This window comes from Pinus tabuliformis, chromosome 5_1, assembly GCF_031772625.1.
Source record: "Pinus tabuliformis cultivar Carrire ecotype Pingquan chromosome 5_1, CPIR1, whole genome shotgun sequence".
Classification (NCBI taxonomy): domain Eukaryota; kingdom Viridiplantae; phylum Streptophyta; class Pinopsida; order Pinales; family Pinaceae; genus Pinus; species Pinus tabuliformis.
This window is the reverse complement of record NC_142305.1, coordinates 554,775,923-554,798,462: the sequence shown is the minus strand read 5'-3', so window position 1 is coordinate 554,798,462 and position 22,540 is coordinate 554,775,923. Positions and strand designations below refer to the sequence as shown.

At 35.3% G+C, this 22,540-nt stretch overlaps 1 protein-coding gene across 14 annotated transcripts in view; it reads right to left on the bottom strand.

The window, feature by feature from the left end:
- Nucleotides 1-22,540, bottom strand: part of LOC149166013 (cysteine synthase-like) — a 284,623-nt gene that overhangs the window by 19,050 nt on the left and 243,033 nt on the right. For 5 of the 14 annotated variants that reach the window (XM_089432438.1, XM_089432439.1, XM_089432440.1 and 2 more), the window contains one exon: nt 3,068-3,699. The exons of 7 other annotated variants lie outside the window; for them this stretch is intronic. In XM_089432438.1, the coding sequence (XP_089288564.1) occupies nt 3,607-3,699 (93 nt within the window). In that variant the 3' untranslated portion in view covers nt 3,068-3,606. Of the gene's footprint in view, nt 1-3,067; nt 3,700-22,540 lie in introns of those variants that run through there. 2 more of the 14 variants (XR_016260805.1, XR_016260809.1) reach the window with 1 other exon arrangement.

The window sequence follows — 22,540 nt, the reverse complement described above, 5'->3', positions numbered from 1 at the left end:
CTCATAGAAGTTAGCTTAAGCTCCTAGCGGACTTGTGCCAGCTAACCAAGTGACAGCTGCGGCAAGAGCTAGTACTTGTGCATACAGCACCGTCGCTTCCAAGTTTGTTACGAACTACCTGGTTGATAAAATTAAAGAAGGGAGTTCCAGGAGTTGCAGCATTATTGCTGCAATACTGGGGCTCACCATGTATATTACTTATTATATCACTGTTACGTAATTATACCACTGCTGTAGGTGCATTATCAAACCTCGGTATTCAACAAACAGTCTTCCAAAATTCACTTGTATGACACCATTATTTCAAACAAGGTTCCTTATGAATTAGATTTATTTCTTCATTAATTTATAGAGACTTTAGAAGCCAAATTTTACCATTGTTAACTTATTACCAGAGATCCAAATCATTCATATTAAACGCTGAAACTAGCATGTCAATCCTAAAAATTTATGAAAAAAATGCTAAACAGTGACTCACTGACTAACAAATGAATGCAAATGATTTCTCAATATATTAAGGTGACTGTTAATTAGTTTTCTGGCCACTGTTTAGATGTATTATACCACTGTAAAGTTGTAAACAATGTTTCTCGAAGCTGCAAGTGAAACAGTGAGGAAGAGAGAGGGATAAGGAGGCAAACTTAAAAGTTAGAAGTTACAAATAGCAGTGCAATATTATTTGGCAACAGATTCCACTTTCTTGCTTAATTATTTGCTATCTTATACTCAAAATAATGTTCATGTGACTCCTCTTTGGCAGGCATGGTATGATGCTAGAGTCATCTCAATTGATAGGAAGCCCCATCAACTTTCTTGTGCTTGCAAGTTTTATGTGAAATTTTATAAATTTATTGTGCTTGTATAGAAGATGTGCTTGATATTGAGCACCGGCCACTAGTTGCAAGCAAGAAAACAAAACTTGGGATTGAGAAACTTAGTGTTTTGCAAGCACCATATCAGTTGAAATTGCAGCCCAATCTGACTGACAAAGTAGAGTTTTGGGGTGGAGATTCTTCATCACTACGTATTCCAGCACTTATTAATGAATCTATAAAATTAATCACTATGAATCACTATGTTTTGCAAAGAGTTTCAGTGCATCTCTCTCCTACACACTATGATGATAAATTTAAAACCCTTGCATTTTGAAATGGAAAACAAAAATCAAGCAAAATGATTGTAGGGAAGAAATGAGATTGTCTCACTGTTCTTGGCATTCGCAGCTTAGAGAAATCTTCGTTGTTGGTGGCGATAATGGCTATGGAGCGTTCAAACCCTCCTTGGCAGCAACCACATTCCTTCTCCAGCAATCAGAAAAATAAAATGACATGAAAAAAACCAAAAACGGATTTTTATAGGCCGCGTGGAAAGTTTTGCCTGTCACTGGGTGATTTTTTCCATTGTCACGCGATATTTTCCGAAATATCGGCGATATTATCAACACTGTGAAGGATCTATGCATCTCATTTTGAGCAACTTATTTGAAATATGTTTACAGCGTATGTCGAAAGGCATCTAAAACATGTAATTTTCAATCATAATGGAAGATTACGATTTTTCCAGTGGAAAAAAACAATTATTATTACCTAAAAAAATTTAATATAATTTGAAAAGAAATTGTAATTCCTAATAATAATTATTATTGAATTTTTATAATAATAATAATTATCATAAAAATATTAAAATAAAGTTTAAAAAAGAGAAATTTATGATATTAATAATTATTACTAACTAATTATAAAAAGAATTACTTTATATAAAAATAAAATTAAACTATATTCAATTAATTAACTATTATTAAAATATTAATATTAAAATTATTAATAATAATAATTTATTTATTTATGTTATGATAATGATTTTTAGAATAAAATTAGTTTTTTTAAAAGAATTAAGTAACTAATTAATCAAATCAGCGAATAATAAATCCATATAAAAAAAAACCTCCAATTAATTAATTATTCAACTAATAAAAATCTGTTAAAACATAAATTAAAATAAAAAAGAAGCAATTTATTAATGAGTATGATAAAATTAAAAAAATATAAAATATAAATAAAGTATGAATTAGAAGTTATCAGCCGATCTTTAAAACTATTTCTTTAAACTATTTATCCTATCACATAGCTCTTCTTATAACATCATTCAAATTGGTCCTGATGATGGATCCCTGTTGGGATTTGAAACATTGATAAATATGGTTTCTACTGTGGATACTCCGAGACAAAACTCAAAAGAAATGAACCACAAATGCCTAAAATCCAGAAACACTTTATTGTATGGCATCATACCAGAGGCAGCAACTATAGGTTGGACCATCAAGGAGCAGATGACCTCTATCATGCTTTAATAACAGATAGTTACTAATGTTTGTTACCTCCTAGCTTCTACCCTTCCTGTCCTACTACGCTTTTAGTTCTTAATCTTGTAGTTTGGCAGGAGGAACATCTAGAGATTTTACTTTCGTTTTAGAGCACTCATTTAATGTTTCATGCTTTCAAATTGAATAATATGGGGCTTATCTTGTTTAAACCAGGGCCCGTTTAAGAAAGATCTGACATGCTTTTGAAAGTATTCTGAAGAACATCAACGGCTATTATGAAAGGTTTCTCTTGCCTACATAAATCCTTCAGTTATGTGATTATAATATGGTTTGGATTCCTAATCTATAATGGGAGATCCAAACGCAGGATCTATATTTTCCACATTAGTCCCCTTGGTTTTCCTTGCAATGAATTTCTGCTAATAGACTTTCAATATCCAACACATTTGGTCGTAGAATTTTTGGTGTCCTTAGATTTAAGTGTTTCCATAATTCCTTCTGATCTAAGGTGTTACTTCGCACTAAGTAATAATTAGATTTGTCCCCTGCACCATTGGTTTTTATTGATTAAAAAAACTGGGGATATCAAAAATTTGACTATCGATGCAATTGCGTCAAACTAATTAATGACTTTCATGTACTTTCAAGTAACTTGCTTAAAGAACACCACAAACAGAACTTAAATAATGATTACATATAAACTTTTCTTTTCAAGACACATACGAAGCAACCATGAGACAAAAATGAGCTCCACAACTGTGTCCTCGAGTGTGATAGCAAAAGGGCCAATGAGGCAAAGTTAAATGTGTTTCCACATAATGTCAGTGCAGTATGACTGGTTCCTGAATATGTTGCATCAAAAACAATAAAGAATTGGCCTAAGATGATTGATTACATTAATTTTCACAGACGATTTCATAAAATTGCCGTGGAACAATGCTCAGTGGAAATATAAATATGGTTCTATCAGGCTGTCGTTTAGTGGATGAGAATGCATCTCCACATTAATGACCCAGGTTCAAACCCTAGTGGGCAGAGAGCCCTCAAAATTTAATCGTTGACTGAGTCTAACCAAATTTCACATGCAGCATCATTCAGAAAAATTGAATATGTATACAACTTCATGATCTCGGATGTGATCAGTGCTCCCCATAAATGTAGGACCAGTCTTCAAATTCTTCTTAAAATATTTTGAATTTGCAAGCTGCATTTTAAATGCTTTTTGTGCAACTTTAGATAAAATCTTCTTTCCTATATATGCCCATGCAATGCACATTCGGTAATTAGGATTCTGCCTGCATGTTCTCAGATTCGTCCTTAATGGACTCAAACAAAATTGTTGAAAGGTATCTCTCGCCAAAACTAGGAAACACGACCTGCAATAGTCCATGCACACTAAGAAACCTCTTTTACTGCAACTATTATAAAATCTTATGCAATTCTGTCATATACTCAAGTCCCAGTAGCAAAACAATAAATATGTTGGCAACTTCTCAAGCATTTTACAAATAAGATAACTCCAATGATTTAATGCCCCTCGAAAACAAACAAGGAAAACAACACTATGTGAAGTATTAAAGTATTGAAGTTTTACTGTTAATGTTCAATTAAGGTCCAAACTAATCAATTCAAAACACATTAACCTCAACTGTTTTTGAAAACAAAATATTACTTTCTAAAGCTGCCAAGAAACATGAAATGTATCTTCACAGCTTTCACAACTCAAGTATAAAAGGGAAAAGTTGAGATTCTGGATTCAAAGCTTTGGAGTTTTGTAGTTAGAAATTAAGGCAATTGGAGTTGGAAATATTTATTTATATTAATAAAGTAAAAAATAAAAATAAAAAAGTCACAAGCACACTCATTTGAAACTAATTTCGATCTAATCAGTTCAACCATGCACTGTGGGTGAGGGATGGTTTTCCTTTTAGGCGAGCCTTTTTAATTAAAGCCCAGCTCCACTTAAAACAGGCAAACTAAATCATATTTCTATGGCTTTTTAAGTTAATCCTGTGGGCCATCTTTATACCATTCAAAAATCGAGTTGTCTTTAGTGCGACTTTTTGGAAGCTTTTCCGGTGTAGTTTTCTGGTCTAATTCCTCTAAAATACGACAGGAATTCATTGAAATCACAAGTTTGATGAGTATCCCCTACACAATAGAAGTGCCTTAGAGGTTTTCTAGGGTGTTGAATCCATATATACAGTAAAAAAAACTAGTGTAAATAACACAAATCAAGATTTCACCACAAATTTTTCTGTCGGATTCAACTCCAAAAGGTCGCACTAAAGACAACTCCTTTAAAAATTAGTAGTCAAGTTCACATTAAAAAGCATGAAAAATTTAATCGTCATTTAAGGTTATGCAAGTGGCCAACTTTGCAGATGTCATTTGAAGTTATGCAAGTGGCCAACTTTGCACTGTTGCATATGTCATTTGAAGTTATGCAAGTGGCCAACTTTGCAGACATGTAAGATAACTCCAATGATTTAATGACCCACACGGGAAAACAAGGAAAACAACACTATGTCAAGTACTAACGTATTTTACTGTTAACGTTCAATTAAAGTGCAAACTAATCAATTCACAACAAATTAACTTAAACTACTTTGGAAAACTAAATATTACTTTCTAAATCTTCCAAGAAACATGAAATGCATCTTCACAACTTTCGTAACTCAAATACAAAAGGAAAAAGTTGAGATTTTGCTTTCAAAGCTTTGGAGTTTTGTAGTTGGAAATGAAGGCAATTTGACTTGGAGATGTTTATTTATATTAATAAAGTAAAAAATTAAAATTAAAAAGGCCTCTGGTTTAAACAAGATAAGCTCCATTCCAGTTCAGTCCAATCAGTTCAACTATGCACTATGGGTTAGGGATGATTTGTCTTTTAGGCAAATCTTTTAAAAAAAAAACCAACTTTCACTTAAAATGTTAAGAATAAAATACAGATATAAATAATGTAAATACAAGTAATAATAATACATCATAAATAATCATTAATTAATAATTAGTTAATGAAGAGGTATGTCTCTAAAGGACATGACCGTTCATAAAGGGACACTTACCTAAGGTATATAAGCAGGCTCTCACTCTCATTTGAAACATTATTATCATTCATACATTTAATACATAATATTTGTATCCTCAATGGATATCTTCATATTCCAAGTCTTCTACAGTGTTTAACTTTGGGTATGAACTTTGTTTGTTACATTAGTATCAAAGCATTCCTTTAAGTATGCAAACTTTGTATGTTACATTGGTACCAAAGTTGTTCGATCCTCTAGTTGCTCAACCGCTGCAAAGAGTCAGTCTGATCCAGGTCCTTGGCCGTCAAAAGTCGTCAACTTTGTTGTCGTTGAAGCGTTTCACTACAAAAGTTTGGAGTTTCTCCATTTCGCGAGTTTTGTCATTTAGGCCTTTCGCCATTTAAAAATAAAAATAAAAAATTCAAAAAAAAAAACCAAAAGTTAAAAAAAATGAAAAATAATAAAAATTATAAAATTATAAAAATTAAAATTAAAAAAAAAAATAGAAAATAGAAATAAAAAAATCTTATTTAGAAAAAATTAAAAATTAAAAATAAATAAAAAAATCTATAAAAATTAAAAGTTACAAAATAAAATAATAATAAAAAAATCGTATTTAAAAAAAAACAAAACAAAACAAAACCAAAAAATTAAAAATTAAATTAAATGTTATAAAAAAAACAAAAATTACACTTACCTCCCCCGCCTACTCAGTCGCCTTTTGCACCGCTAGCGACTAGACAGAAAACACATTGACACTGGGGTTCCGCACTTGCCAAATTACTTGTCATTCGAACAACATAAAAACATGACTAGTCTTCACTGCCTTCAAACCTAGTCCCTACCGATGTGGAACCACAGAAGAAAGAAGAAAGAAAGAAAGAAATTATTTTAACGTCCACGAGGCTAAAGATAGCCTATGAGACAGATTGCTTCTTCATCTGCTTGATGTATTCGGCCCTTTTTCACAGTGTCAGCAACTGCTGCACACCACCAACTATTCCACGGACCTGTTCAAGTATTCCACGGACCTGTTCAGGGTGCATTATAGCGACAACAGAACCGTGATTCTGCGGACAGACCAACACTGCCCAACCTTGACAGACCACCGACCATCCAGCCCGAACTGCTATAAGAATAGCCAACAGACGTCACCGCCGATTTTCGATCTTCGAAATCCGCCAACGATCGATCTTCCTGCTCGTCGCAATGCCTTCTGCCTTCCACATACTTAAAATTTCAAGGGTTCTTCGATCGACAAAGAAAAAGTTCGCCTTTGGAAATTAACCAAAACACAAAAGAGATTATATATAGATTTTTAATATATTAAATATATAAATAAAATATAACCATAGCAGCCATCGTTGTTCGTACACGTCGTACAGTCACTATTGCAGTCCCCGTAGCACCATTCGGTGACCAGTTGGATGTCCCCCACCAGACAATATTTGTAAACCTTGCATGTATCATACATCAATTCGCACCATTGTTTGTTGCCTGCAAAATTGTTTATATGAACAGACAATTGAATTTCCAGCATAGTCGTAGTATAGTGGCACCGTCACTCGTCGTTGATGGAAAGCAGCCATCGTTTCAGAAATTCATGACCATTCCATACCGATCGCCTAAACTTGATTATCCATCATATATGATACAAATATTATAGTCACCAGTAACAACTCCCACAATGATTGGGAAGTTCCAAATATCGTTTCATTTTTTTAAATAATTCTAAGGGATACATCAATATTAATAGGAGTGAAGCATAAACTAAATATTTTATTTAACCGATCATATCAGTGTCAAAGGTTTGACCAACAGTTTATTTAAAAGATAATACTATTTAAAGGTTCGAACAAACATATATTCAAAAGAGTGATCTTAGAAAAGGGCTTATAGAACAAAGATATATTAACCCTACAAGGGATAAAAGAAAATACAAAGATAGAAGATAAAATTAAAAATTAAAAAGTGAAGAAAAAAAATTTAATAAAAAATTTCGAGTGGAGTATCTATCTATTAAAAAAGGGAGATACACGGGTTTAAAAAATAAAAGTAAAAATAAAGGACAATCAAGAGAGAAATTGATAAGTCATTCATAACGTGAAGGAAATAAATTATCATATCTCTAATATCATAATGGATATTATTGAAAGGATAAGTCATTCATAACGTGAAGGAAATAAATTATCATATCTCTAATATCATAATGGATATTATTGAAAGTATAAAGAAGGAATATTTTTAAAACCCTAAGTTCATTTCGTAAAAGAAAAATGGAGAACAATAATGAAATATTTCTTAAAACTTTTAGTAAATGTGTTAGTACACTATTTAAAATCAAAGGATCACTCGCAGAAAGAGATATTATAATCTCTATTAGTCTTACTAAAAAGAGTAATTATGTTAGTCCTAAATGTGTTAACCAATTAGTGATTCGTGAATCGAATATAATTGAAACGAATTTTGTTGACACAAGTGACAAACAATAGGACATAAGGAATCTACAACAAAGTATTGGGGAATATACTTTTATCTCACAATTCACCATGAAAACCTTATTTTTTTACGATAGTGACATTGTTTTGGGTTCACCCTAGATGGAAACCCTAAGGTCTTTCATCCTAAACACAAAAAAGAAGTTGACATTTTCATACAAAAAGAAAAAAAATAACACTACAAGATGTTACATTGAAGTTGAATTCAGTAACACTAGAAGACATACAAAATATCTCAAGAGTCAAAAGTAATTTCTCAAGAAAGCCAAAAAGTGATACAAAATATGCAAAGGGAAGTTGACAAGATCATCGCTCACAAAAATAAAGAAGTTTCTCAGCTTAAAGACCATAGTGAAAAATTACTGACGCAAATTAAGAAGCTTTAGAAGGACAAGAAGCCATTGGAAAAAATGTACAACCGCTTATCGAGAAGGAAACATCGAATGTAGAAGTCCAAGTTGAAGAGAAAGGAATAAACTCCAATTCATTGAATGTCACAACTCAAGAAGAAGACAAACCAATGGAAGAAAATACACACTTAGATGTTGTAATCCAGATGATGAACATCCCAAGTGAAGATTTTGTAACCAATTCAACAACATCTCCACCTGAAGTAAATAAGATTATTGCCACACATGTGATAAGGAAAGACAAACCAAAAGAACTCCTTAAATAACAGACATCTCAATCAATCTACGAATTTGTATCACTCAGACCATGAACAACAAACTTATGTTCCGAAGACTACTAATGTCAGTGAAATTCATGCTTGTGATAACAATTGACACGAAGTATCCAATAACCACAAGATTCCATAGAAGATTAATTTAGGATGGTCAAATCCTTTCTCAGTGCGACAATTTTGTTTATCACTTAGAGGATCATATCAACTTGTATCAACAAAGATGACAATTCCAAGACGAGAAGACATTCGAAACAGAAAAAGAGATCAAGCCTTTTCATCAGCAAGCTTTGAGGACAAAGCTTTTTGAGGAGGAAGGCAATGTTATGAATAAAATATAGATATAAATAATGTAAATATAAATAATAATAACACATCATAAATAATGATTAATTAGTAATTAATTAATGAAGAGGTATATCCTTAAAGGACATGACCATTCATAAAGGCACACCTACCTAGGGTATATAAGTAGGCCCTCACTCTCATTTGTAACAACATTATCATTCATACATTTAATATATAATATTTGTATCCTCAATGGATATCTTCATATTCCAAGTCTTCCGAAGTATTTAACTTGATTATACGAACTTTGTTCATTATATTGGTATCAGAGCATTCCTATGAGTATACAAACTTCGTTCATTATATTGGTATCAGAGCATTCCTATGAGTATACGAACTTTGTTCATTACATAAAATGGGAGAACTAAATTGGAAGGAACAAAGTTTGTTCTTCAAGTTAAATACTCTAGAAAACTTGGAATATGTAGATCTCCATTTAGATACAAAAATATATATTAGAATGTATGAGTAAGAATGATGATACAATTGAGAGTGAGGGTCCTGTATATATAGCCAGGTAAGTATCCTTTCACAGACGGTCATGTCTGTAGAGACATGCCGCTTTATTTCACTAATTATTATTTTGATTATTATTTATTATCTATATTTATTACTTTTACATAATTATATTCATAACATTTCCTTCCTCTTCGAAAAGCTTTGCCCTCAAAGCTTGCTAATGAAAGAGCTTGATCTTTTTTCTGTTTTGAATGTCTTCTTGTCTCAGAATTGTCATCTTCGTTGATACAAGTTGATATGATCCTTGGAGCGATAAATAAAGTTGTCGAACTGAGAATGGATCTGACCATCCTAAATTAATCTTCTATGGAATCTTGTGGTTATTGGATACTTCATGTGAATTCTTATCACAAGACTGAATTGCACTGACATTAGTAGTCTTTGCAACATAAGTTTGTTGTTAATGTTCAGAGTGATACAGATTCGTAGATTGATTGAGATGTATGTTCCTGTGATTCGGATGTAGATAAATAGTTCTTTTGGTTTGTCTTTCCCCTATCATGTGTGTGGCGGTATTTTGATTTACTTCAGGTGATGATGTTGTTGAGTTGGTTATAGAACCTTCACTTGGGATGTTTATCCTCTAAACTACAACATCTAAGTGCATCTTTTCTTCAGCTAGTTTGTCTTCTTCTTGAGTTATGATATTCACTGGTTGGTATTCGTTCCCTTATCTTCAACTTGGACTGTTACCACTGGAGATTTTGATATTTCTTCTTGAGTAAGTTGTTCTAACTTGTCTTTTAATGATTTCTTATCATCCTTAAGTTTCTTAATTTGAGTGAGTAGACTTTGATTATGGTTTCTCAGACGTAAAAGTTCTTTGGTTTCTGATTTATCAACCCTATTTTCAATGTTTTGACTTTTAAGTTTTTCATATTCTAAATCTCTTATTTGTTTTAATAATTTTTTATTAAGGTTTTTTAAACATAAATTTTCCTCTTCTTGTTCTAATAAGTGCTTCTTGAGTTCCTTCCTTGTCTTCTTGACTTGTGCAATTAATTTTTCAATGTGGTCCTTGAGGCGAGAAATTTCTTCGTCCTTTTCCATTACTTGTTTGTAATGTATATCTGTAAGATCTTCATATGCTTGTTGTAACACTTTCTTGTTTTGCCGAAGTTTGGTTGTTTTGTCTTTTTTTTTATCTTCAACTGCAATTTCTCGATACATTGGATTACATCATTTTATAGGGGTGATGATGGGCATTTATCTTGTAATTTGGATTCTGTTTTCTTTATTTCCTTATTAAAATATGTATGTTGTTGCCCAATTGTTGCCATTAATTGTTTCATATCTCTTGCTAATGATTGTTTTTCTGTATCACTTAGACATTCAACTAAAGTAAAAAATTTGTAACATTTTGTGCAAACGACGTTTTGATTTCTGAATGACTCTTGACAATTAGAATATCCTTCTGAACAAAAAGGACATATTGAAAAGAACCCCATAATTTTTTTCTTCAAAACTTTATTATTCCTTCGGACTTTAGTCTTAATCCTTAACGAATTCTACCGTTTTGATTTTTGACTATCTCTCTCTTTCTTCTTCTTCTTCCTTTTTTTTAATATAATTCGAACCTTTGAAACTTTTTAATATATTTATATATAATATAACTTATTTAATTATATTCCATTTTCTTATGTTTAGCTGGTAACCCTTAAATCATTATATGAAATTATGTTTTGTTTGAAAAAAAGATCACACCTGTAGGCAAATGAGTCACGACTTTTGACTTAGCAAGTCGACTACAGAAATTGTGTGATGCAAAATTCTACACCAAAGTACGGAGAAGGAAAATGAATTGCGGTTATTTTATTTAGTTGGGCAGTTTGGAAATTACGAGTGTAATGTAGTGTGGTGATGGCGGCTGGAGAACACAGCATCATTTGAAGCGACTGCTAGAACGTTACAGTGGGGAGAAGGCTCACACATGCCTCGAATTGTTGATGGTACAGTGGTTGCTCGATGACTTGGGTCAAGTTGGAAGACCGATGAGGACAGATTCGATGGAAGTGATCATGGTTGTGGCTAAATCACACAACACAAGAGGCAGGTAGTATGTCAGTGTCGGTCAATACTGCTACGAGGTTGGAGGTAGGGTAGAGTTGTCGGGGAGAACACAATGGAATCTGGCGATGTTGCAGAGTTTTCAAGTGATGGCTTTCGAATGGACGCAGACATGATATCAACGGTGATAGCACCGTTGACGTCGGATAGCGAAATGCAAAGGCAGTTGTGGTCAAGTGGGGAATCAGCCGTGTAAGATGGGGGAGTCGATGGACGCCGAGGGGCCAATTCGAGACGTTGTGGTAGCAGGAATGAATGGGAGCCGAGGCGGCTCTAATGGTTATTTGAACGAATATTGGCGACAGTGATAACAACGACACAGAGTATAGTTCCGTTGTGGGATTATTGAAGAGCCAACTATGGCAACTTGCTACGGTCTGACTGTGGTCAGGCACAATTGGTGTGGCAGTTTCCACAATCTTCGACAATGGAAAAATGGATGAGAGCTAAGGCCTCGACAGTGGTCCGTGATAGGAAATTTTTTTCCTTGATTTTTATTTTTATTTTTCTTATTGCCGTCTATATATATAGATATATATATTTCTTTTCAATTTTTATTTTTATTTATTATATAAATTTTTTTTATTTTTATTATTATAGAAAAATTCCAATGATTTTTTTTCCTTTTGTACCCCTTTTATTTTTTAATTTTTTTATTTTTAGAGGCCTCTTTCTTTTTTCTTTTTTTAAATGGCCAAGGGTCTCTGACGAACTCAGCAACGGAGAAACTCCAAAAGTTTGTAGTGAAACGCTTCAACGGCAACCAAGTTAATGAATTTATGGTCAAAAACCTAGATTGGAGAACGAGGCTCTGTGTAGTGGTTGAGCAGCCAAAGGATTGAACAGCTCTGATACCAAATGGAACAAACAAAATTCGTTCTTCAAGTTAAATACTCCAAAAGACTTGGAATATGTAGATCTCCATTGAAATACAAGAATATATATTAAAATGTATAAATAAGAATGATGATACAATTGAGAGTGAGGGTCTTGTATATATAGCCAAGCAAGTACCCTTTCACGAACGGTCACGTCTGTAGAGACATACCTCTTTATTTAGCTAATTATTATTTTAATTACATATTATTGTGATTATTATTTATTATCTATATTTATTACTTTTACATAATTATATTCATAACATAAATCATGTTTCTAGCTATGGCTTCTAATTTAATCATGTGAACCATCTTTGAACCATTCAAAATTTAGTGGTTATGCAAGTGGCCAACTTTGCAAATTTATTTTTATTGTTAGAGACATTCTGATGGCTAAAAAAAATATCAGAGACATTGTATGAAACCATTGCCAAAAGGCTTATGGAAAACTTTGTCCACAACCATTGTCAAAAGGAAAGAACGGTTGTCTTGTCTGATAAAACCACCACCCAAAGGACTTCATAGAAGTCAGTCTCTGGCGGCAAGTAGACTAATAGGTAGCTCTGTCTCTTGCTTTCTCGTTGGTTGAGCTATTTTTGCAATAAATCCCTCACCCAACCAGGGTTCAGTTCGCTCCCCCTCACAAGTAGAAATGTCACTTGGAAAGCATACAAGGGCAAGTTCAAGCATGCCTAAAAGTCCTAGGTCATATAAAAGCCTGAATGCAAGCTTTTATCTAAGTCATTCATGCAGATAAAGCTGAGGCAAAAGGGATAAAGTAGGAGATTGAGAGAAGTGGAGAGATTACCATACATGAAAATATAAGTGGACACCCTCATTAAAAAGCCTCCTTCACTTACTGTCAGGAGATTTAATTGCTTAATTATGTTACATTCAATTGTCAATCTAGGGTCCTAAATATAGAAACACCAACACTGTATGTGTAGAATTGGTGCATAAATGATTCTCAAACTAAGAACTTCTAAGATCTAATGCTTCTAAGATATTTACTGGAAACAAAGCTCAATCAGAATGTAAATTAAAAGGTTACAGATGTTGATTTGGTCACTGGACTTATATTTCTAAGAGCACTTTAAAGTTTAATGGCACCAATCACAATCTTTTATTTGGCATCAAGGGCATCAAAAGCACTGTCGTTCTTCATTCTTCAAAGCCTAACTTCTATAGAGGGTTATCACACTTGCAATTGAAAGATAAACTTCAAATAAACATGAAGTAAAACACTACAGAGGATTTTGTTGGATCACTAGGCTTATATTTAAGATAGCACTTTATGGGCTTTGATCACAGTCCTTTGTTTGGCATCCATGACATCAAACAGTTCTGTGATTCCTTGAGAAGTGCTTTCATTCTTCAACCTTCAGTGCCTAGCCTTTGTAGGGGAATCAACACTTCGCAATCAAAAGGTAAAACTCAATCAGGCAGAAAGTAAATGCTACAAAGGTATATTGGATCACTGGGTTTATGTTTACCGGGGCACTTTATAGTACCAACCACAGTCCTTGTTTGACATTAAAGGCAGCAAGCAATTCTGTGATTCCTAGATAAGCACCCTTCTGCTTCAACCTTCAATGCCTCAAACTGTAGGAAATCCATACTTCACAATAAAAGACATACAACAATTCAAGAACGGAAGATGACAATAAATGGAAATATTGATCTACAGAACAAAGAAGAAGAAATACAATTCTATCTATTGAGCTACTCTAACTATAAAGGAAATGAATTTGTAATGCAAACCAAGTAGGGGGCCTGCCTACTGACTTGTGTTGCAAAGAAAATTACCATGTAAGTACTTTGCTACACAATGAAACTCAGAAAAATACCATTTATACTAAAGAAATGATACACAAGTTTACATTACAATCATAGAAAAGGTTTGCATCAATTCAGCAATAACCCGTAAGTGTATTCTATCATCAGATTAAACAACGCACTGGTATTCAATCTTCATAGCAGACTGATTAAACACTCCATACCTAGACTGTATGTCTCATGGCAAAACACAACCAACACCGTGGACCAAGGACTGTCGACTGATTATCAAATGTCACCCATTGCTTTTACAATACATATGGTTTACACAGAAATAGGGGTGTGTTGAGCAACAGCCAACTTCCATATATGGACATCGTCTAACTGTTACAGAACAAAACAGGGCCAGGCATAACATCGTGGGAAAATATTACCGCTGCTAACTTGGATGACCATGAGTTTGTTGACAAATGGTTATTTTCATGACATGGCATGCTTGAAAATACCCATGCCATTTGCCAAAACTCGAAATCATTCAACCCATTTAGTTGTGGTTGGGTTGTATGTGTATGCTTCCCTTGTTTGACCCAACTGTTGACCGTGAGCTCGCGTTTGACCTATCAAACCTAGGAGCTGTGTGACCAACAGCAATCCATGTCAAGCCACCTGGGAATTGTTACCCACTGCAAGTGGGTAACCCCATAGGAGAAAACTTTTCTCCTACCTTAGACAGCCAACCAACCAGCATCCCTACATATTGCTTACTGATGATGATATGCCACATTCCATCGCCATTTGCATGAGTCACACCTCTCTCATCGTTCGACATTCCTCTTGAATGAAAGTCTAGAAAGGTATTTTAACCATTTGCAATCAGGTGCCTTTGCTTAATCTTTTGGACAATCTAACATGGATAAAGGGGTGATCTGGATAGTTGACCAATATTGATTGTGAACCTGTTCTCTCACCATACTAGAGGGGTTAGTCTTTAGCCCTAGTCCAGTGGGGCCTCTTCTAAGGCCTTAGGGTTATAGGAGGGGCATTACTTGAGAAACTTGGATTGAAGTATCATGTCCATAACCATTCCATACTTACAACTTTTCACTTTCCCATGATATTACATCCATCCTTCGGGTTAACTATCATTGGTTCATAGGGATTTGACACTCATACATCCACATCCTAGAGTTAGGGCCATAAAGCTTTGCCCTAGAGGTCGATGCAGCTACAAGAAACATAAAAGCATAAAATAGCCAAAACAAAAGAGAAAGGAAAGTTAAAATGCAAAAGATGCCGAGGACATAATTAACGTTCAGACAAAAGCCTAGCATGAGTTCTACCCCCCTTATTAGCCATCACCCAATTCCTGAGCACTAGATATGTAACCTCATCAAAAGGAACCCTTGCATGTCCCAACCCTTATGAGCGAGGAACTAACTCATCCTTAAGGGGTAAATAAATGTTATATCATAAAAAGCAAGCTTGGACACCTAAAATATGCTCCATATCAAAGCATTATTAAAAATAAGTAAAAAGGCACACTAGAGAATGGAAAAATCAAGCCAAGGAGAGAAGCAATTCATCCCTCCATGATTGCTCCCTCCATTATATCTATACACCCAGAATGTGGACCTATATCAGTTGGTCCCATGCCCATGGCACTTAACCATGAAGTCTTTCCCCTCCATTGCCAATATTATCACTAACACCTATGAATTGAAGGGTTGACCTTGGAAATGTCACCTCCCCTTAGGGGTTGGAAGCACCTAATAGGGTTGATTACCTAGCCACTTCTAACAAGGTAAGGAACACTTTTATGGGACTTGGTCTAGTTAGATATTTAAAGGTGATCCTAGTTTGAAGTTTTACTATGCCCTTAACAGTTAAGTATGGTCCACTATGATGTATCTATGGTCATTATGTCTAATGAGTGCTTGCTTTCACTTGAGTTTGAGATGGTTTTTCCAGGTGATTTTACATAGAGAAGCAGAGGCCTTGAGGGCACACTCATTCCATGCTTACTCAACATGATGCCCAAGTCGTACTACACTTTTGAAGAGCAATGATGACCTTGCAGATGTAGTGTTGCTCTTCTAGAGCAGAGCGTTTGGCACTTTGATGATCCTGATAGTTGACTAACACCTCCGATTACCCTCAAATGTTGAAACGTTGAACTCACTTTGCTTAGCATTGGAGATTATTGATGATGTATCCAACACACCCAACATGCCCCCAAGCTAGCTTTGGCACTACTTGATGTGCATTCCTTGATTTTAAGTTTAGATGATGATGATCATTCCCAGGATGATTGGGGAGGGCTTGTACTACCTCATGGAGCGCTAATACTAGAGAGAGATTTGCACCACGTTGTCTTGATGGCACCCATGGGGATGATGTACGACACCTAGAGTTGGCTTTTAGACACATGGAGATGTTTTGAGGCTTGACATGATGACTCTTCCTTAATTCAGGGATGATTGTGATGGTTGGTGATGCATCTAGCCCTCATCTTGCACTTTTGGAGCATTACTAGCCCAAAAGGGCATGACGGCATGCTTGGAGAGGGTTTTCAGCTAAAACATGTGGGCAATTGATGGCTTATTTTGTTTTAGAGTTAATGGGTTGACTTGTAACTAATTTACTTCATGGTTACTAAAAATCAAACTTGTTATAAGCCTTCTAAGTGAATTAATGGATGTGATAGACCTTACATAAAGGGAGAACCACTCCATTCTTATTTCTCATCATCACTTGTGAATTCAACCTCCTTTAGAGAGCTCAACTTAGCCTAGTTGTAACTCGCTACTTGTGATGTGATATTTTTGGAGCCATTATTATTGGAAAATGATTTGTGCCTTGGAGATGTCTTTTGGGATTGAGAAAAGGTTATTTCTTGGAAAAATTGTAAGTTGAATTGTAGAGCTTTAATGGTTTTTCATGTAATGAATGTATGCTAGGGTTTTTCTCTTCTTCCATGTCTAAATGCATATCTTTATTGGGAAATCTTGTCTGATCATTGCATGCTAAATTTATTTTTTTGGAATACCATAGATGATCTCCTAGATGTAAAATTTCTGGCTACCAAGAAAGTGTTATTAACCAATTAATTATTTGATATTACGCGCTAATGGAAAATTAATTCTTTTGTTGGAAATAATGAATAACAACATGAACAGCACCATTCACAAAACTAAATTTGCAGCAGAAAATACGAGAAACCAATCCCACAATGAACACAAGTATTTTTGGACAAAAGCCCTTGGAAAAACCCCAATGTGGGGAAACCAGTTTTCAGATCTGACGATTTTATTATTAATATCTTCAGCAAAAATTGCTATTGATAAATTACAACTTTCCCTAAATTTAGACTTAGGAAATATTTAAAAAATCACTAATTGCCATAAGTAATATATTTTCCATAGGTGAAACTTAGGAAAAATTACATGGGCTTGGACATAATCAAATCCTCTATATTCCTAGCCTCAAAGACACCACTCAAGGCTAGAACACTTGTCTGGACTCTGAACTACAATATTTAACACTCCCTCTTAGTGAAGAAGATGTTCTCCACAACACCCAACTTATCCTTGAAGAAAACAAACTTTCCTTTACCCAAGGCCTTCATCAGAATATCTGCCACCTATTGATTTGTAGGAACATATTGTAGTCGAACTAATCCACGTTGTACACAGTCCCTAATGAAATGGTATCTGATGTCGATATGTTTCGACCTATCATGAAATACTAGATTCTCAGATAGCTTGATGCAACTCTGATTATCACAGTGGATAATGGTCGACTCCATCCTCTGACCAAACAGTGCCACTAGCAGCTTCTGAAGCCATATGGCCTCACATGTAGCCATGCTCGTTGCCATGTACTCTGCTTCTACAAAGCTTAATGCAACCGACTTTTGCTTCCTGTTGTACAAGAGACAACCCTTGATCCAATGTTGAAGCAACACCCTGAAGTGATTTTCATGTCCACTACATTACCTACCCAATTTGCATCAGTATGTCACATCAACCTAACACCGGTACACCATCACTCTGAGTATATCTCAAGTTCCATAGTTTTAAAAACCGAAACTGGTGACCGAACTGGACCAGCTAATAAAACCGGGTTTCAAACCGGAACTGGTCAAGCCGGGACTAGTCAGATCTCAATGAACTGGTTTTTAAAAAAATACATGAAATAATTAATTTTTGATGAAAAAACTATTTTTAAGATTTCAAACCATGATTCGAAACCAATAGAGACAAAATATGCAAAGTTTGCTCATCTATATACCATGTAAAGGTGAATATCTCAAAATGGCACCAAGTGCAATACATATCATCGACAAAATACATAAGCAATGAGGCTCTAAATGGCCTATAAAGTCCAAAACAATGCTACAAGCTATGGGGCCATTGGCCTACTACAAGACTGCAAGTCTACTAGTACATATCAGTGATCAACATGATCATTCCTCATTATGATCAAATTCATCACCACTACTAGACACAGGATCATCAACGGGAGCTACATAAGCATCATCTGAATCAGAGTCTGAGGATGCCTCAGCCTCATCTGCAACCTCAGTTGTAGCACTACCACCAATAAAAATAGAAGTGGACCTAATGGAAGCACGAGTTGGTCAAGCTGCACGACTAGTGCCTTCCATTGGTTGTTTGCATTTAATTGATGCGATTGCTAATTCTGGTTCTGATGGCTCTACCAAATTTGCTTCATCCCCCCCTAATGCCATGTTAATATCAAAATCAGCATCAAACTCAAGATCTTCAGTCTCCTCCACCCATTCTGATGTTGGATCAATATCGTCCAACACAATGGGATCTAGATCAGGTCTTTTGTTCATCATTTGGTTGCACCTTAGTCAAAGGTTGTATTGCACGAAGAAAAGATCATTTAACCATTTTTGTTCCAAACAGTTTCCCTTCTTCGTGTGTATGTGCTCAAAAACAGACCAATTGCGCTCACAACATGAAACAATGCAAGTTTGGTTGAGGACTCTAACTGCAAACTTTTGCAATTGTGGACATTGGCCGCCAAATGACTCCCACCAATGTGCTGCAAATAAAAGACATTAATTAGTAACTTAGTTCATTTCATTACTTATTTACAAGCATTTACGGATAATTTGAATTGTAAATTTGTAAACAAATGAACTTTAAAAGAAAAACAAATTGGAATTGCTTGCTGCGTGATCCACATCTTTGCCAAGTTTTTGCTAGCTGCCATACTGAAAAGAGTATGTTGTCTATGTATTTCAAACTGGTCTGCATGGTTAGGGACCATGCGCTCCAAGAAATCATACAATCCATCTTTGCCCTCCCCAACCTGCAGATCTCCTAGCAGAGCTTAATAATGATTCTTTGGGTTCAAAAAATACCCAGTTGCATGTATAGGACGATGGAATTTATTGTTCCATCTGTTATCAATGATCTCCCATATACACCCATATTTAGCTAACTTATCCTTGTAAGTTGTTTGTATCTGCTCCTTTGCCTGATCCATAGCCTCATAAATGTAGCCCATGGCTAATTTTTCGCCATCCACCATCCGTAGCACCTTAACAAGGGGCTCGGTAACTTTCACAAGCTCTGCAGACCTTTTCCAAAAATAATTGTCAAAAGCTTTATTTTTGGTGTCTTTGTTGTCTTGTCTACGAGCCCACCGAGAATCAATCCAATCATTAGAAGAAAACATTTTCTACAAGTTTTTTGTTGAGAATTGAGACATTGCAACATGAGGAAGTGAGTTGCAAATCTCGTAATTGCAAGCCTAACAAGCTCTTTGCCCCTAGTGTTTTTCCTCATTAGGCTCAATACCCATGAGTGGTTGTAGATGTATTTTGTAATGCACTTGCCATGCTCAACATTGTTTTTTATCCACTCCACTTTGCCTATGTCCTCAAGCGTGAGGTCTATGCAATGAGCAGCACATGGAGTCCAAAATATGGTCTTATATTTGGAATCGAGCATCTTTTTAGCAAGAACATAGTTTGAGGCATTATCTATGATGACCTGCACAACATTTTTCTCCCTCACTTCTTGAATAATCTCATCCAAAATCTCAAATAGAAAGGCTGCATCATTCGCCTTATTAGATGCATCAACTGATCTCAAAAACATGGTTCCTTGAGAGCAAGAAACAAGGAAATTAATGATAGTGTGGTTCAATGTTGCACAAAGCGCCCCCCCCCTGGTTCCAAGCCCGGAAGCGCGTCCCGTGCGGAAGCACCTAGGAAGCTTCACCGGAAGCGCGCTTCCAAATTTTCGATTTTTTTTGCCGCTTCCTGGACTTTCCGGAAGCGTGGCTTGGAAGCGCGCTTCGTACGGTGCTTCGGGCGTCGAAAGCGTGGCGCTTCGGAGGATATGCTTCCGTAAAAGCGTTTAGAAAATCGTTTTTTTTCAATTTTTTTTTAATTTTAGGTGAGTTTGCTTGTTGGGGGTGGGTCCACCTTGGGTTAGGGTGACGAATGAAGCCAAAAAAAAATATAAATATCGCAGATGCTCCCTCATGGTAATGTTAAATTCTTAAAGTAAAAGGATGAAAATGAAAAATAAAGGAGAATGTCACTTTTACTTAAATCTTTAACATTACCATGAAATGACTCATGGATGTTTGAGAGTGGTTCCAGCCTCATTAGACTTCATATGGAGAAAATAGAATTTCATATCCTATTCAAAATTTAGCAGACTTAACAGTTTTCAGGAATTCAGGATCAATGGGATTGTGGCATTTCATTAGATTATATCAAATATGAAGGTATGCGATTAGAATTTAATCAAGAGCACCAAGCCCTATATGTACCCTAGTGTTGGTGGTGTTAATTGTTGAACTCCTTTGTCACATGGCACGCCCTTAGCAAAAATTTACCTTTCAATCAAGTCAAAATCATCGATCAAGCATGTTAAGCTTTTTCTACCATATTTTAAGTCTTGAATTAGGTAGTTTGATCAAAATTGGGCAATGTTGACTAATATCCCTAGACAATCGAGGTAGAGGCAAAGGCTAGACAAGAGGAGAAGAATCTATATTCTAGATGGTTGATGCATCTAAATGGTTGATGCTCGAATAATTAATCATTAATGTACAATGGATGTTATATCTATCTTGATTTATGCAAAAATATGCATGTTTTCATGTCTTCTACAACTAATTTGGTATTTGGGATGTTTGTTTTGAGTATAAATGCAAAAAAGTATAAATATATATATATATAGCAAACGCTTCGCTTCCTAGATTTTTGGAAAATGACGCTTCCACGTCCCTGCTTCATGCAACATTGGTGTGGTTCTTTCCATCGGTCCATCCATCTGACATGATGGAACAACCTGTTTTGAGCCATGACTCTTTATACTCAGCCAAATACTCATCAATGCAAGAAATCTCTTTTTGCAAAAGAGCTCCCCTCAAGTCATGCATAGTAGGGCTTTTGAAGCCCTTTCATGTCTCTATAATAGAGTCCCACATAGCTTGGTAATAAGGTGAGCGAGCAGCGTGAAATGGGATATCTACATCATACCACCATCTAGCAATGTATTGAAAAGAAGATTATTTGCATTTTTTTTCCATTGTTCATCCAAAGTGGGTTGACGACTTGGTTGGGAGGAAGTGGGATTAGCAAAGGCAGTGGTGGCAGAGGATGAGAAATAACTCTGGATGTTCAGCGTCTTTGTTCCTTTAGATTTTTGGCCTTGATGATAAGACCCAAGACCAAGAGGAACATGGTGAAAGGGGTCATTGTTGGAAGGGATAGACAAGGAATCTTGAATCTCAAAATCACCATACCCACTCTCTTTCATGGCTTCTTATATTTCCCCCTTCCTTGCAATTTCTTCTTGGATAGCCTTCTCCCTAGCCTTATTCTCCTCAAACTTCTCAAACTTGGCAAGATATTCTACCCTAACAGGACCTAACACTTCCTTTGGTGCTTCACATGGCTTTACTTGGCCTCTTATCCCAGCGAAGTGTTGTTTCAACCTGAGAATACCCCCACCTCCATTAGATTTATTGCAAAATTTGCATATCATTTTTCCATCAATCACGTCACAATGAGCCCATGTAGTGTCCTTAGCTTTTGGAGCCATGGTGACTAGAAATAATTGAAATTTGCAAAGAAATCTGCCAATAAAAAAAATTGCACCTAAGAAAAATGGAAAACCTAAGATAAATTTGGGAAAAAAAAGCATATTACAAAATTTGATATGATAGAACTAGAGATTTGATATCATAGAACACATAAAAGAACTAAATACATGGAAAGCAGTGAAATATGGAATTTTTCAAGCAAAAGTCCTTACCTAAAAATGCAAACTAGCTTCCTTAGCCTCCTCTTGAAGATGCCAACTCTACTAACAGCTCCAAACTATCTCCAAAATAGCTCCAAGTCCAACTCCAAGCCTCCA